The sequence below is a fragment of the Alternaria alternata genome (genome assembly GCF_001642055.1).
Source record: "Alternaria alternata strain SRC1lrK2f unplaced genomic scaffold CC77scaffold_12, whole genome shotgun sequence".
NCBI classification, from domain to species: Eukaryota; Fungi; Ascomycota; class Dothideomycetes; order Pleosporales; family Pleosporaceae; genus Alternaria; species Alternaria alternata.
Genome location: NW_017306201.1, coordinates 933,535 through 949,173, shown reverse-complemented (window position 1 = coordinate 949,173; position 15,639 = coordinate 933,535). Strand labels below are relative to the sequence as shown.

Sequence of the window (15,639 nt, the reverse complement as noted above, 5' to 3'; positions counted from 1 at the left end):
ACGACCATTGCTTTACTCAAACAAAAACGGCCGAGTTAACCTTCTATGTCTGTGCTCCCAAAAAACTGCTCAAGAATGTTCCGATCTTTCTGTTCTCGAAAGGCCATAAGAACAGACCTATGTTCTTCCCTCTCTTCTTCCGAAACACCAAGGATCTGCAGACATGGCGTGCATCGTTGGTTCTGCGACATCAACGAAAACCGCCACTCCAGCAGACTACATCTTCCCATCGAGTGTCCTGTCCTCTTTGGCCAGAAGATTGACAGTACCCCTGGGACATCCACGTTCTTGCAAAAACTGCCGAAAACGAGCATGTGTTCCTCTTTCTCCGGGAACGACTGGCGGAGTAACCGACAAAGCATTCTTTTGGTCCTGAAATTGGTATAAAAGTCACCAATCTGATCTGCTGGTTCCTTCGCCAACATCGAATACTTTCAGTACCAAAAACATCGAACAACATACAACATGTCTGTGTGGATCTCCGGAAATAAAACATGCGCCCAGACCCACATCATCTTGATATATCAATAAAGACAAAGAGGTGAAGCTCTAGAGCACAGGAACCTTGCTAAAACCTGTCCCAACAACTGTTAAAAATTCCTGTATCTGGATGCATGGGTAGGATAGGTGTTCGCCTGCGGTAGGCCAAACCACACATGGCTAGGCCCCTGTCCACCCTATGCCTTGGGGCACTACCAACCTAGGAAACGAGACATTGACAGGCACAGTCTCATGAGTGGTGTACCTTCGGTATGATATAGGCTCATTTCATCTTGGTACTCTTTTTGGTGCTGCCCGGGATGTCCGGAAGAAGGTCACCGCCAAATTACGCTCAGAGCGCAAATAGGCTCGACAGCCTGCACTTGGCTCCTAGGTCTCAAGAGCAATACAGATTAGTTATTCGGGACAGCGAATTCGAAAAGCTTGAGCGACAAGAGAAGGCAGAAACTGAATAGAGCATCGCGAAAAGAAGTAATAGGTTGGGTGAGAGAGTCTGGCTGAGACTTAACACAAGATGTTCGCCGACGACCACCCGGCACCAGGCTAGGTTCAGAACGATGATTAGGCACTGGTTTCACGCGTAGGCTGACAGGACGCGGCTCGCACAATTTTTGTATGTCGGTACATGGACGTTCATGCCAAGCATAGCATCAAGTCGGAGCGTGAACCAAACATAACAGGTCTTACCCAAGAAGGGAAATTTTGTCAGCAGGCCTTAGCACTTCTAGCGTGATCTTACATGTACATATCACATCCACCGTTTATTCACAAAGGCTTGGGAGGTAAGCAGTGTCCAGAAAAATGGCGTGAGTTTGGAAGTGCAATTAGTTAGATACAATCGCTAAGCCTACCTAGGTAGGTTTTGTTTACTAAGCGTAAGCAATATACAACCAGTAGGAACAAGTATGCAAGTCCCACTCAGGAAGTAACAGGGAAGTAGGAGCGAATATCGGATGAGGCTGTAAGACAGCATGTGCTATGATAACAACGGAAATGCCGATGCTAAGACATGGCAGCACCTGGTGAAGGAGCTTGCTATATAAACGGCGCCTACGTCCTTTGCAGAGTCCATCAGTTCTGCAGCCAAATCTGACTTCACCATTACACTCTTGAGCATTTGAGCCTGTTCTATCACCTTACCGTGCCTTCGTCTCAGCCCTTCAATTCAACTTCCAGTCTTTCCGGCTTTCCATCGTTGCAATGAAACTTGTATCAGCCCTTACATGCGCTCTCCTGGCAACAGTTGCCCAAGTACGTATATCTTTCTTTCCCTCCACGCACCAAGCTGACAACCTTACGTAGGCCAACTACCGATGCAGATGCACACCAGCTGGACGAGTCAACAATATTTCTGATGATTGCTGCCGCAGCCGGATCACGCTGTCTGACGGCACACGGGTTGTGGGCAATGTTGAGTCAGGAGGCTTCTGCGCCTACTATACATCTGGGTGGTCGACTCCAGAGTTTTCCAACTCGTATGCCAATTGCTGTAGAGCTAGTAGCGGTAACCCTGCGACGAGTGATGGCGCGCAGTGCAATACGTTCTAGGTGAGGGGTACGGAGTTGAAATGTGGGAGGGTTGGGTTGAGAGAAAGAGAGAAGTAAGGAGGGGGAGGTGGGGTCGATTGGGGAGTAGATGGACCTGACAGATAGATGGGGTGGTGTGTTGTAACGGGATATTGAGCACCAGGACGCGTGTGCAACCAGTCCGTATACACACAAGAGATCAGGTTTTCAGACATTATAAAATACTGATCTTGTATTCCGTCAATGTGCACCGGTTTTTTTCAGCGATTACCTGTATAAGCTACAACTAACACTTCTTCTCCTTCTTTACCTAGGTACGCTTCATCACTTAGGTTTGAAAAACCTACAATTTCGACCTGCATAAATTTCTTCTAGTGAGAAAGCGTGTCAGCCCCCTACCATGACGAAAATCTAACGGATGGTGGAAGTACTTCTACGAATTCAATTATCTTCGAGAATCGATGATTTCACGATTGGGTCTGATCAATGTTATACACTAGTGTGGTAACAACAATGACTTCGAGCAAACGCCTCTCTGGGCTTTGGTTAGATACCGCACCAAATCGCTGACCTATCATCTGCCAAATCCCTGACTGTACATATGAAATCTTCGCCCGTACTCAAGCGTCCGTGTATAGCTGCCTGGTCGATGAGTTCGGGGACGCTTACTCTCCACTTTCACTGGCCCACCGACCGTGACGGCGACTCTTGGACATTCCTCCATTTCACTACCACAAGAACCTCCGATAATGGCGCGTGACGCGCACTGCGCTATGACTCTGTACTTGGCGCCTCCTCTTTGCTAATTCTTGCGCCGACGCTGAACTTTCGGATTACCATCGCCTGCCAACGCTTTAGCTCAACACACGCTCTACAGATACGTCTCTCATAATCAGCCTACCCAATTTGTTGATCATTGAAGATACACCCATCCGCTCGCTATAGCCCCATATTGTTCACCAAGCATACTGCTCGTATCGACATCGTTCGTCACTCCTACAGACGCATACACAAGACACAGTCATCACCTCCATTCTCAGACTAGGCCATTACAGTCTTGTAAGTGCATGCACGACATCGCAAGATGAACAAGACCTGACAAAAAAATAAGGCTTTGAACACTGTCACAATGTCCAGAACTAGCGCAACGCGTAGTGCGTCTATGGTTAGTACCTTGTTCAAGTCGCGGTCTTCGCGACTAACACTTCACAGCCTGCATCATCGGCGGCGGATATTGAGCTCAAGAATGTCAAGGCGGCGCTCATCAGACCATCCGGTGCCTACCTTGATGCCAACTTGGGGCGGCAGACACTCCCCTATGTCTATGGGTCTACTATTGCTCAGCACGTCCGCAAAACTGGTATGAAAAAGATCGGACTTTGCTTGGACAGTATCTGTCGCCGGGAGAAGATCTTTACTCAGAACGCTTCTGACGCTTTGGACCTACTCGAAGGTGCTTTGAGCAAAGCCATCGATTTCCACGTCACTGATACGACAACTACGGACGATGAGCACAGAAGACTGGCCTCTATTGTGGTGGCTGAGCTTGATACCATGAAAGACAAGCAAGGCTTCTTCGTTCTGATCGAACCCTTCGTCTCCAACGTCAGCGATACAACGGGTGTACCTGTACCTGCTGTCATTGCCGCTGCCAAAGAAGATGTTTGTTCCGCTTCGAATGCCGTTCTGTTTTCGATCAAGATCTCTACTCGGAACACAAGTTCGGCTTCGCAGAACGGCTCGATCACCATCACCTCTGGTGTATCTGGATCGGACGCAATGGACATCGATCTGGATGGTGTTTCGGAAACTCAAAGCAGCTCCACTTCAGCACCTCATCCTGATATCTCATTCCATCAGCCTATTCCGCTTGGTGATAACCACCTAGCACCAAAACAAAGCGATCACCAGTATCTCGGCGAGTTGTCTTACGAGCTCCGCCAAGATGGTCTTCACTATCTACACGACCAATTGGAAAAGATGCAGCACCAAATCTCTCCAAAATATGGGCTTTTGCTTGATAACAACGCACTCATCAAGCTGACGCATGATCTCGAAAGCAACGTTCTTCACAGCATACACTCGGATGTGCTGTTCCAGTCTGATCTACCGAGCAAAGGCTGGCTTGACCACAAGTACGAGGCTGGCATTCGAGCCGAGCATAGCGCTTTAGAGGACAAACGGAGATTCTTGGCGAGGGTTAGAGATGAGGAGATGCACAACGCCGAGGAGACCTCCATCCCAGCCCAGGTCAATTCGATAGATGCGCCGCTCACTCAAGAAGAGCTCGACACCATCCAACCTCTGAGCGCTCCACCTTCGCTGATCGATTTTCCTCACGACAAACGTGTGTACTCCATGTACCACTTGTTTTGGACCATAAAGCGCAAGAATCACGAAGCGGCAGCGAAATTCAAAGAACGGTTGCTACCATCAGAGATACTACCTATGATCAAGGAGCAGGAATTTGCTGTCCTCCAACGCATTTCGGATCACATGCAGAGCCTACATCGTCCACCAACCCCTGCAGAAATCGAACGTGAGTACGACACACAGTCTGAGCGCGAACTTCAAGACTGCAGCAAACTCGACCGTTTTGTGAATAAAGCAAAAGACTTTCGCAAAAGCATCAAAAAGTTCTTTGCATCGGCAAAGGAGAAGGTCACTGGCGCGTTCTGCATCGCTGGTGCGAGTGATGTAGCTCCTGCCGCTCGACACGCATCTCCGCCGTCGCCATTCCGAGACGTGAAAGGTCAGTTCATGACCGCTCTCAATGATGCGATCAACAAGATGAGCATCGATGCCAGTCACAATTGGAATGGAGGCCAAGCCATTCTTCAACTAGCTCAGGTCGACGATCTTGCGCTGAAGTTGGAGGCTCGCATGCTGAACAACCTGGACCAAAAGCATATCGGTACGCCCCTAACTCGTCAACAGCAAGAGACCTTCTACATTCAGGCTGGTCACGAAATGCTGAAGCAGATCCGGGATATCAAATGCTTCGTCCAGACAATCCAAGCATATTTGGCTATGCCTGGTTGAGCAGGTGGTTATGAGCGTCATCAACGCCGTAGCCACCCTCTGGTTTGCGATGACCCAAGGACGCCAAGCCATGCACTTAGTCCGCAATATTGACCACACATATGCTACCAAGATTTCTTCCTAATAACCATGAAATCAAATGAGTTTGAGACTCTTCGGGTTAGGAGAGTCGTACCGTACTCATCAGATCAACGCTAGTTTGTAAGTTATCACCACAAAAGCATCGTTTGGTGTAAACACTAACCTTCACAAGAACCACGTTTTGAGCCGTCCTCGCCATATCACGTCGCCGCCAAGGGTCGGTCGCGATCTTTTATGATGCACAGTACTCAGCACGTACGGAATTTTGAGTTCAGATTTTACCACATCATGTGCGGTCGGATTGCTTTGAAGGGTCGTTTCTCCTTTCGGTACGCATCATATGCTGCCGTATCATATCCGGAGGAACAAGTAAATTTGTGTGAGAACACCGTAGAGACGAGCATCACATTGCCGTCGGGGAAAGGCGAAATCTATACTATTTTAGTCGAGTGACCTTCCTGTATAGCATTGCGAATGAAAGGTTAGGACACTTTGCTTGAGGCTGAACATAGTGATAGATTCCGTAGCGCGCTCACTATACAAAGTGGCGGCGTCTATCTTACCAAGAGCGCATGCTGTTCAGAGACAAGACGCTGAAAGCCAGTGAAATAACCGGCTTCTGCGAAGCATATGATAGAATTTCTTAGCAAGCCTCACAGAGTGTAAGGCTATGAGACACGGAGAAATTATGACGTCATTGCGTGAAATTGCGACGATCAAAATTAGTTTCCCCTCAATCCCCGGATCTTGAGGCTCATTAAGCCCGGTGGTTCTGCAGCTCATCTTGTTCCCCCGCATACTAGCTAGAAAATGCTGCATGCTTAACACCAATAGCACCGCGGGATTACTCTGGCTAAATGAGTACAACCGATATGCAAGAGATTCGTCGGTCGTGCTTCTTCCCAGCAGGCTGGTAGCACCTAGGAACCACCTGCACCTGCTGGTCGCTGGTATGAATAAAGCTTTCTGCATCGCCGGATGCAGGGTAAGCTCTGTCAAGGTTTTCCAAGATCCTTCAAGATGCGGTTCTCAACGAGGGTCACGACAGCTATCCTTGCGTGTTCGACAGCGACGCTCGCGCAAAATTCGACGTTCCTCAACCCAGTACTTCCAGGCTGGCACAGCGACCCATCGTGCGTCAATGTCAACGAGACGTTCTTCTGCGTAACCTCTACTTTCATCTCGTTTCCTGGACTACCCATCTATGCATCAAAGGATTTGGTAGACTGGAAACATATCAGTCACGCATGGAACCGTGAATCTCAGCTTCCGGGCTACAGTTATGCCACCAAAGGCCAACAGGAGGGCATGTACGCGGCAACCATCCGACATCACCAGGGTGTTTTCTACGTGATCTGCGAATACCTGGGATCTGGTGACTTGGCAGGTGTGCTGTTCAAGACTACGAATCCGTTTGATGATAAATCCTGGAGCGATCCAGTCAGATTCGAGGCCGGTAAGATCGATCCCGATCTATTCTGGGATGATGATGGCAAGGTGTATGTTGCGACTCAGGGCATCATCTTACAGGAGATGAATATTGATACTGGGGAAATGGGACCTATTTCGCAGCTCTGGAACGGAACAGGTGGTGTTTGGCCAGAGGGTCCGCACATTTACAAGAAAGACGGGTGGTACTACCTCCTGATCGCCGAAGGTGGAACAGCTGAAGACCACTCTGTCACCATGGCTCGCGCTAAGAACATTACTGGACCCTACGAGGCCAGCCCGTTCAACCCTCATCTTACGAATCGCGGAACATCAGAGTACTTCCAGACTGTCGGCCATGCAGACCTTTTCCAAGACAACAACGGTAAATGGTGGTCTGTCGCACTCGCGACGCGTGTTGGTCCTAATGGCACTTCCTTCCCCATGGGTCGCGAAACCGTGCTCACTCCTGTGACATGGGAGTCTGGCGAATGGCCAGTGTTTCAGCCTGTACGAGGCAAGATGAAGGGCTGGCAATTACCTGCTCGCTCAAGAGACCTCCCAGGTGATGGGCCATTCAATTCAGACCCAGATGTATACGACTTTCCTCAGGGCTCAGCGATACCACGAAACCTAGTATATTGGCGTGTTCCTCGGGACGGCGCTTTCAAGACCACGCACAAAGGGCTGCAAGTCATGCTCGGTCGCAATAATCTCGCCGGCTCCTTCAACGTGTCTGATCCAGCTTCGAGGGCTGTAAACTTCATCGGACGCCGCCAGACCGACAGCACCTTCGACTTCAGTGTGGATATGTCGTTCGACCCCAAATCCGATGGACAGGAAGCTGGAATCACTGCTTTCCTGTGGCAAACGGCAAACATTCAACTCGGACTAGTGCGCAATAATGGCACGACTTATCTGCGTTACAACTCTACGGAAGAGGTAGAAAAGAAAACACCTGTACCTGCGTCCTGGCACGGAAAGCTTATGCGGCTCCGCATCACAATGCCAGATCCAAAGACGTACCTGTTCTCAGCAATGTTAGCGAGCGGCAAGTCAAAACAAATTTCATTTGGTAGAGCTTCAACAGCACAGCTGAGTCCATCGGGTTCATTTGTTGGCACGCTGATTGGTGTCTACGCTACCTGCAACGGAGCTGGATCTGGGCTGGATTGCCCAACCACCACGCCAAAGGCGTACTTCAAGCGGTGGAGATACAAGGGTATGGAGCAATACATTTCGGAGACTGAGAGTGTGCCAAGCGCAGATTTCAATCAAGATAGATAAGCTGTAGCTGAAAAGTTAAATAGCAAAAGTTGTCCACGCTGGTAGGTCAACTTTTATCGAGGTTTATGACTTCATTGTTCCGCCGTGTGGACCCTGGCCCAGAACTCCAAGTTTGGCGGTATCAACGGGTCACCTTTGGAGGCAAATGACATGTAGCAGGGGACCGGAGGAACTCGTGTACAGCCGCTGCATCTACTCACTCCACATTTTCCCTAAAAATAGAGGTCTCTTCCTCTTTGCACTTCCATACTAGCCCGAGTTCCATCCGTTACAGACAACAAATCTTTCAGCATAGTCGGTCACAATGTCGAAATTTAGTGCGCAGTAAGTTTTGTGTAGCCTAAGACATAGTTCCTATCGCTTATAGCATGAAGAATGTGATCTCATAGCCTTGTCATGAGGACCCTGATCCAGATCATATGTATGTCCGATCACATCACCATATGACCCTAAGACTGAGTCCAGTCATTCAGCGTGTCATAAAAGAGAACAGATGTGATCGAAGGGTCTTCTTGAAGATGCCACCTCTCTCATGTTCCTTCGGTGACAAACCACCTTTCCTCTTGTCCACGATACGGAGACGACGCTTCTGTTAAACACAATACGACAGGAAACAATCCTTCCCCTCCGTTACAGCGGACGTACAGCTCACCAACAACATGTATAATCACCCTGACAACAAAGTCACTGGAGGTGAGGAACCAGCAGCATCTATAACTTCCTCTCCGCCCCACTATTCACCAGACAACGAGCCCATATCTGCCTCTTGGTCCTCCGATGAAGACGATCTCAATACCTCACCCATCCTGAAACCCGGCCTCTCTTCCAGCCCCAACGATAACGACGACTCCCTAGCATCCTCTCCACCCCCTTTTCTCTCCTCCTCCAGCCCAAGCCCAAGCCAGAAGAAGGAACGTGTTCCTTCTGGATTGCCTCCGGAAAACCCCTTCTCTTCCACTTATAATGCACCACCACCTCGCCCAGCAAAGGATATCAAATCTTTCCCTTCGCCAGTGGCCACTCCTACTCCTCTGCCTCGCTCAGGGAGAAGTTCAGAGCTGACATCGGCACGCATCGCCGCGTACGAGGCACGTACCGCAGAAGCAGCCGCAAGAGTCACCACAGGAACCATAGTCGTCAACCTAGAATCGCAATCACCGCCTCTCAATCAAGCTACAGAACTATCCTCTGCCTCACAACCACCTGATAGTCGCTATGAAGATGCAACCCAGCAGTCCCTTGTATCGCTGTCTGACCCCGTCGAAAAGCTAGACGAGTCAAAGAAGCCACGTACCGCTCGTCATGCGTCCCTCTCCGCACGACCTACCACCAAGCCCAACCAGCCAATCCTCGGGGAAGAGAACGACAAAAGGTCAACATCCGTTTCTCCCGAGGTATCTTCTTTTGCAGACTTTTACGTTGCTGCGACGGATAAATTTCCGGGGTTGTCGGACGATGGGACGCTGGAGCCGGATCGCCCACAGGAGGACCAGGTATCATCTGGACCCAGTGCAAGACGAAGTGGGATAGTATTGAGTGAATTAGAGGAGGAAGTCATTCGAGGAAAGGATAATGATCTCGCCATAGCAGATGATGACGAAGAAGAAGAATGGTGGGAGATGGAAGACGAGGACGAAAGAAACCCCCGTCTGCAATCCCTATCGCACTTCCAGATCGGAGGTGAGAATGACATGACTGCGTTTCCTGTTGGTGCATTGAGTAGCCGCCAGGGCCATTCGACCATTCCAGACTCTAGGTTTTCTTTCGTGTCGGATGGACCCTCGGTTCTTGACTTGTCCGATGCGCAGTGGGAGGAGGATTCGAGGTTGTACTGGGAGGATGCGTGTGCTGAATTGAACGAAGTGGCCGACTCGGTTTTGGCCGCTAACGAGGATGGTAAGTCTATGTCGCACACTATTTTATTGCCCAGCCTCCAAGGCTCATGGTCAGATCCTGACACGTGTCTATAGATCCAAGGTTCGCTCGCATCAATCCTCAATTCTCTAGGTCGGCGATTCCACCTAAAGGCGAACACAGTGAGCCGGCCGAATTCTCTGATCAAAAGCCCAGTCGAGAGGACGTTCTGCAGGTTTTCCTCTCCGGCTACCCCAAATACGAAGTATCCAATGTCTTCCATGAATCGATTGATCGAACCAATCACTTGAACGAGGAAGCCGATAGGCGAGCGACGTGTATCGATGATCCTGATGCCGAACCAAGTCCACCAACCTGTCCCGTGTATGAGAACCTGAAGTTGCCGCTGCATGAACGATTGAGCAACATGTTGCCTTCGCCGAGTAATTTCACCCCTCCATTACGACCAGACCCGTTCGCCGTCTGGACCTATGAGTACCGACCAAGAGACCACAGTCTTCAGGTGATCAAAACGGCTAGTACAACCCCAGGTCTCGAACTCAAGGATGAATCACTCAAAGGTCGAGCTGAGCAGTACCGCAAGAATAGAGAGCTACTCCAGGGGGCGCTGAAGGAAGTATGTATCCTGAAGGCAGTACCAGACACTGTCCATGCACTCGAGTGTCCGCATTGTCATAGCGTGGGGGCGTCCGGAAGCATACCTGACGGGCCTCGCTACCAAGCTGACGTTGACGCATTACAGTCCCTGATCTTGGAACAGCACGAGCTGAGACGAGACCTTGAGCGCCTCGAGGCTACGAAGCGTGGCGTGCAAGGTTCAATCTCGACACTGAGTATGTTCCCAAGTCGCCATCGTTTTGGGAACGCGAAGCGGAGGCTGGCGCTGGCGGGGCAGAGAGAAAGGGAGGTGTCGGAGAGAAGGAGAGAGGCGCTGGAGTATAGGGAGTCGCAAGAGAGAACATCGGCCGCGGAGTTGTGCCCGCTTGATCAGGAGCTGGATCAGGCCCTGAACGCCCTCGATCCGATTTCGGAGCCTCTCCTTGATTCTTCTCGTACCAGCATTGCGACGGCGAACTTGGCCACCGGAGAGTGTTTCCCCTTTGTCAACCATGCGGGGCCGCGCCGCGCCGCTACTCGGAGATCTTCCTCTGAATACAGCGACCGTCCCGCGAAGTCGAAGGATGAAGTTGCCTCACCGCAATCCGTGCCGGAGAAACCGGACATGGTCGATGTTGGAAACGTTCCAAAGCATCCTCATCCTTCCGGTACTCAGGATCGTGCCGCTGCTTATCGGATCATGAAAAGCGTTCAGACATACCACAACAGTGGACGAAAGAGCCAGGCATCGGTACGCAGTGGGCCCGTAGACGGCGATTTGGCTCGTGTCGGGAGAACCAAGGAACGTAGGAGACAAGAGGACGTTGTTGTCACAAGTCCATCCCGCCACGAGGAGCGATATCCTAAACGTCAGAACATTGTCCAGCAGTGAGATAATGACTCATGTCGCCTCTACAACCCAGCAGCTCTGACACAGGTTCTACACCAGATTTTACGTCAAGGTTCTTCGCTGTGTTGATTGGAGCGGTAGATCTTTGGAGATTGGTGTAGCAGCTGTATCGAGGAACGTTGCGCATACGTCGTTGGGGTTCTAACGGTGCTAAGTTCTGGCCTTTCGTAAGTTGGACCAAGGTCTCGTTATTCATCGAACATTCAGGTTCAGCTGCCGGTCGGGAATCGATTGTCATACAACGTCGTGTCCAGCATAGATCAGCATGGATAATGGGGTGGGCATCCGTGGTGCATCGAACCGCCATCTGTACCAGTCTGTTAGTATTGTGTAACTCATACAATATCATAAACCTACGGGGAGCATTGCGTCAGTACTTTGTGGATCTTTCTTCCGCGTTCGATTGCTGTTAACTAAATGGTCGATGCTCTAGCTTGAAGTACCGGCATAGGCTTCGTCTATCAATTTCGCGGGTACTCATGGTATTTTTAGCGACGCTGATCAGCAATCAGAGTCAAAATGCTGGACGTAAATGCTCTTCTGCTCGTATGCGCATCAGCGATTCTTGTGATCTTGACACGACGCGCCGACCCAGATGACCTTCTCAATAACCGGATGTCGTCCATAGTAGGCGCATCGGTCCACTGAATGAGTATGATAGACACAGCCGCAGACGGGAAACTTCTCGACTACGCGAATACACATGCTGTGGGGGCTGAGCTCGGACCGATAAAGGTATTGTCTTGAGACGACTCTGTGCAAGGTGCGTTTGATAGAATGAGAGATGCATAGATGCGTGAGAAGTCAAGCAGAGGGTATCAGAGAAACGTAATCATGTTAACAGGCTGCGGAAGCATTGGAGGCAAGCATGTTCTGTAGGCATCGTCTCGAGTACGGGGCTAGTGGGAGGTGACCCCTGCATGGTGTGAAGCATAACGACCGTCTTTTCTCTGATGCGCCTAGCGGAGAATTCGAGAGAAGCTGTTTTGCTTATTCAAACGGTGCGATACAACAGCGGGAAGCAGTCCCATTGGTGATCTGAGTCAAATTGGGCCTACCTGGCTGTGGGCACCCGCGTGGAAGCAGGGAGTAGGACGGCGGGCATCAAGCCACCGAACGACGCTTCCCACTTGAAGTTCAGGTAGACATCTTAGCTATCGAATGGCATTCCAGCGCAGCCTGTCATGACTCTAGTGATGTCTCAGCGGCGCACATAGCTTTACGATCTCTGGACGGCTGTGGCCTGTGGTTCGCCCATTGCGAGCTGGGTTCAGATTAGATCAACAGAAGGCGACAACGGCAGTGCGCTATCCGCGGCACTGGTGTTATAAGCACGGGATGATGGTGAGGTGTCTCTCGCTGCCAGAAGAGGAGGGCCGATATAAAGGAAATGTTCCGAGGCTCATCGGCGGAGTACGTATACACAATAGGCGTAGCAGCAGACACAGTCGTACGTCTTTTCAGTACGATGCTTACTGATTGACAACAAGCTTCACAGTGTCGTGTGTGCAGGGGATGACGATGCCGAACGCTAGGATACAGGCACGAAGCACTGACCATCATACGTCAGCCCTAAATCTCTGGGCATTATAGCCTACCACACCTCGTCAGCCTCCCGAGGTCCTCCAGCAGTCATCTGAAGGCGTGTATTCAACGTCATCACGACTACAGAAGTTTTCCCGAATGTTTGCATGCCATCTTCCAGGCAGCAAGCCTTGATATCGCTACCTGATAGATAACAGCCTAGAATGATTCGGGAAGACTAGGCAACCCTCTCCCGATTTGTGTGCGTTCCGCGCCTATATGCATTGGCTGGGCTTTTATGCTTTTGCGACGTGGTGGGAAATTCTCTTTGGAAATGAAGATGTGATTTACGTTGATTACTAATAGTCTAAAGAACACGACCAGTCAATGAGACGTCTTAATTCGACATCAGGCTCAACTCATCCAGGAATATATAGCTCGAAGCTACACTGTTGTTACTGGATGGAGCACAGTCATAGTCAAAACGCAACGTCTGCTCATTGTCCGACGGCACCAATGGCGTGGTTGTAATCGGCCCTTTCCACTTGTACGGTCCTGGGTTATCCGCGATCGTCATAGTGTTGGTATACACGTTGACACCTCCCAAAGAAACCGTCAATGAGCAAGATGCAGAGTTCGTAATTGAGTGGAAATCGTACCAAAAGGTCAAGGTGTACTCTCGCGTGGTGTCGAACGAATATAGAGTCTGGTATATACTCGCCTTAGAAGGAGTAAACGAGGTTGCGGAATTCAAGATGGCATATACCGATCCTTCATGCGCAGCTGCTTGTAGTCGATTCGGGTACGTGCGGCCTCCTTGTCCTTTAGACCAAGAACTGATACTACCAGAAGGACCCGAGCCAACGATGTCTTCAAATGATGGATTTAGCAGAATGTTCACTCCCGGTGGCAAAGTAGAGACCGATGGTTTTACTGAAGATGAAACGACAGTGGTCGAGATTACATCCGATGAAGAGGGTGTAGGCGTAGGTGAGGGTGAGGGTGTGGGCGTTTCAAAGCTGCTAACGACCTCCGACGAGGATGGTATTGGAGAGTCGCTGACGAGATCTGTAGATGAAGGCGTTGCAGAGATGCTGACGACTTCTGACGACGAAGGTGTGGGTGTAGGTGTAGGTGTTTCGGGACTGCTCAGGACTTCCAATGAGGACGATGTCGCAGAGCTACCAACCACCTCTGACGAGGATGGAGTTGCGGAACTCGTGGCGGATGACGAGATCGGATCTGATGAACTTGGTGTCGGGGTCGACGAACTGCTGGAAAACTCGGTACTAGTGGCGACAGTGGAGGAGCTTTCGACAGACGAGGGTGTTGGAGTGTGAGGACTGCTGGTAGACAAGCTGCTGCTAGCTGATGACAATACAGTGGTACTGCTGGCAACGGGCCTACTGCTTGAACTGGATGACGATGTGGTAGACGCAACAGAACTGGGGACGATTGTCGACGAGCTGGAGCTGGACCTGGATGAAGATGGCGCGGGATCGCATTCGCCATAACCCTTCTGGCACGACTGAGGACTGCAATAGTCATAATTGCTGCCGCACTGCACAAGTCAACTTTCTTAGATTCCGGCTTATAATGAGCAAATTGGAGAGGTATCTTACATAAAAGTATTGGCTGCAACAATTGCCCCATTTACTGCCCTGGCATGTTTGTCCACCAAAGCCAGCGCCACAACGAGCATTCTTGGATATTGGTTGCTTAGGAGAGGCGGAAGGTGCAAGGCCCGTTGCCGTTGAAACAGTGGGCTTTGTAGAGCTTACAGGAGCCTTTTTGCACGATCCGAAGCCTACTTGGCAACCGGTTTCGCAATAGTCTTTGGTAGATCCACTGGCAATGGCGTCAACGTAATCCTATATATTTCTCCAGTACAACTTACCACCAACCATATTGGCTGCAACAGCTTCCCCACTTTGAGTTCAAGCAAGAAGTTCCTTTGCCAGGCGCTCCACATCTGGCATCTTTGGAGATTGTCGCTGCTTCAACACATAGGACAAGCCCCAACGTAAGGAACGATAGACCACGCATAGCTGGAAAACGAGTGTGAGTACTTGGCTGAGATCACACGGAGTGGAGTAGAGACATCAGGAATATATACTCCCTTTCCATGTCCGAGTCAGAACTGGTGGCGCATGTTGCACGTACGAAGAATCAGACCAAACGATGAAGTCCAGCTGAAGAAGTAAAATCAATATTCGCGCACCAACAGCAAAACGATCTGGCTCATTGTAGTTGTCTAGCCATTTTGTTGTAAGGCCATCGCAATGATGATCTAGAACAGTGAGTATTGAGCCTCAACTTGACGTTCAGCCGCATGTAAACAGGGGGGAAGGGGTCCACCGGAAACTAATTTCCAAGCTAAAAGTCGGCAGTCCTGCCGCAAATCTTTGTAACCCCAGTCCAAGAATCTCATTTTGAACTAGTACAGCCATTGCAGTTCATTGTGGAATCAGCCACTCATTTTAAAAGACCTAGACACTAGGCAAATCACCCCACGTCGACGGGGTGTGGCGTCCAGAACAATGCTGTCTTTGGTGTAGCGGATACAAAATAAGTCGAGTCGAGCAGTACACCCTTGACAGCTTTCCCAGGGTCTTGTCAAACACCAGATCGGAGCGGCCGGCGGACACCTGAAATACATTTGGCCTGGCTGAAGCATTTGAGCAATACTCCAGGTAGGAACATGAGCAGAATGCAAGGGCGGGAAGGGCGCATGCATCTGAGTGCTTTGCTTCGAATAGCGCTCCGGTGACTTTTTCAAGCAACAAGACCTCAACGACGAGAGAAATAACAGCGAGTACAGAAGTGGGGTATCTATAATTCGAGGCTTTTACACTACAGCCATCCAC

General features: G+C 50.2%; 6 protein-coding genes across 6 annotated transcripts; 5 read left to right on the top strand and 1 right to left on the bottom strand.

Annotated features, from left to right (window-relative positions):
- The first annotated feature begins 1,439 nt into the window (after positions 1-1,439).
- On the top strand, positions 1,440-2,139 carry CC77DRAFT_1021284 (hypothetical protein). The gene is made up of 2 exons (XM_018525235.1): positions 1,440-1,752; positions 1,804-2,139. Exons 1-2 carry the CDS (start codon positions 1,702-1,704, stop codon positions 2,047-2,049), a joined length of 297 nt encoding a protein of 98 aa, XP_018385369.1. The 5' UTR covers positions 1,440-1,701; the 3' UTR covers positions 2,050-2,139.
- A 1,018-nt stretch (positions 2,140-3,157) lies between these two features.
- Positions 3,158-5,302, top strand: CC77DRAFT_1072008 (hypothetical protein; the record flags this gene model as incomplete). The annotated part of the gene is made up of 2 exons (XM_018529147.1): positions 3,158-3,193; positions 3,241-5,302. The coding sequence occupies 2 exons, from the start codon at positions 3,158-3,160 to the stop codon at positions 5,068-5,070; spliced, it is 1,866 nt and encodes a 621-aa protein (XP_018385368.1). The 3' UTR covers positions 5,071-5,302.
- Positions 5,303-6,171: 869 nt separating this feature from the next.
- Positions 6,172-7,866, top strand: CC77DRAFT_1062277 (hypothetical protein; the record flags this gene model as incomplete). Its single annotated transcript, XM_018528505.1, has 1 exon — positions 6,172-7,866. One exon carries the CDS (start codon positions 6,172-6,174, stop codon positions 7,864-7,866), a length of 1,695 nt encoding a protein of 564 aa, XP_018385367.1.
- A 329-nt stretch (positions 7,867-8,195) lies between these two features.
- On the top strand, positions 8,196-9,991 carry CC77DRAFT_146303 (hypothetical protein). The gene has a single exon (XM_018530283.1). The coding sequence runs from the start codon at positions 8,526-8,528 to the stop codon at positions 9,834-9,836; it is 1,311 nt and encodes a 436-aa protein (XP_018385366.1). The 5' UTR covers positions 8,196-8,525; the 3' UTR covers positions 9,837-9,991.
- A 3,636-nt stretch (positions 9,992-13,627) lies between these two features.
- CC77DRAFT_1021280 (hypothetical protein) lies at positions 13,628-14,477 on the top strand. Its single transcript, XM_018525234.1, has one exon. The coding sequence runs from the start codon at positions 13,639-13,641 to the stop codon at positions 14,110-14,112; it is 474 nt and encodes a 157-aa protein (XP_018385365.1). The 5' UTR covers positions 13,628-13,638; the 3' UTR covers positions 14,113-14,477.
- CC77DRAFT_146296 (hypothetical protein) lies at positions 14,215-14,873 on the bottom strand. The gene is made up of 2 exons (XM_018530282.1): positions 14,670-14,873; positions 14,215-14,620 (listed from the first exon to the last, which is right to left on the bottom strand). Exons 1-2 carry the CDS (start codon positions 14,816-14,818, stop codon positions 14,317-14,319), a joined length of 453 nt encoding a protein of 150 aa, XP_018385364.1. The 5' UTR covers positions 14,819-14,873; the 3' UTR covers positions 14,215-14,316.
- Positions 14,874-15,639: the final 766 nt, after the last annotated feature.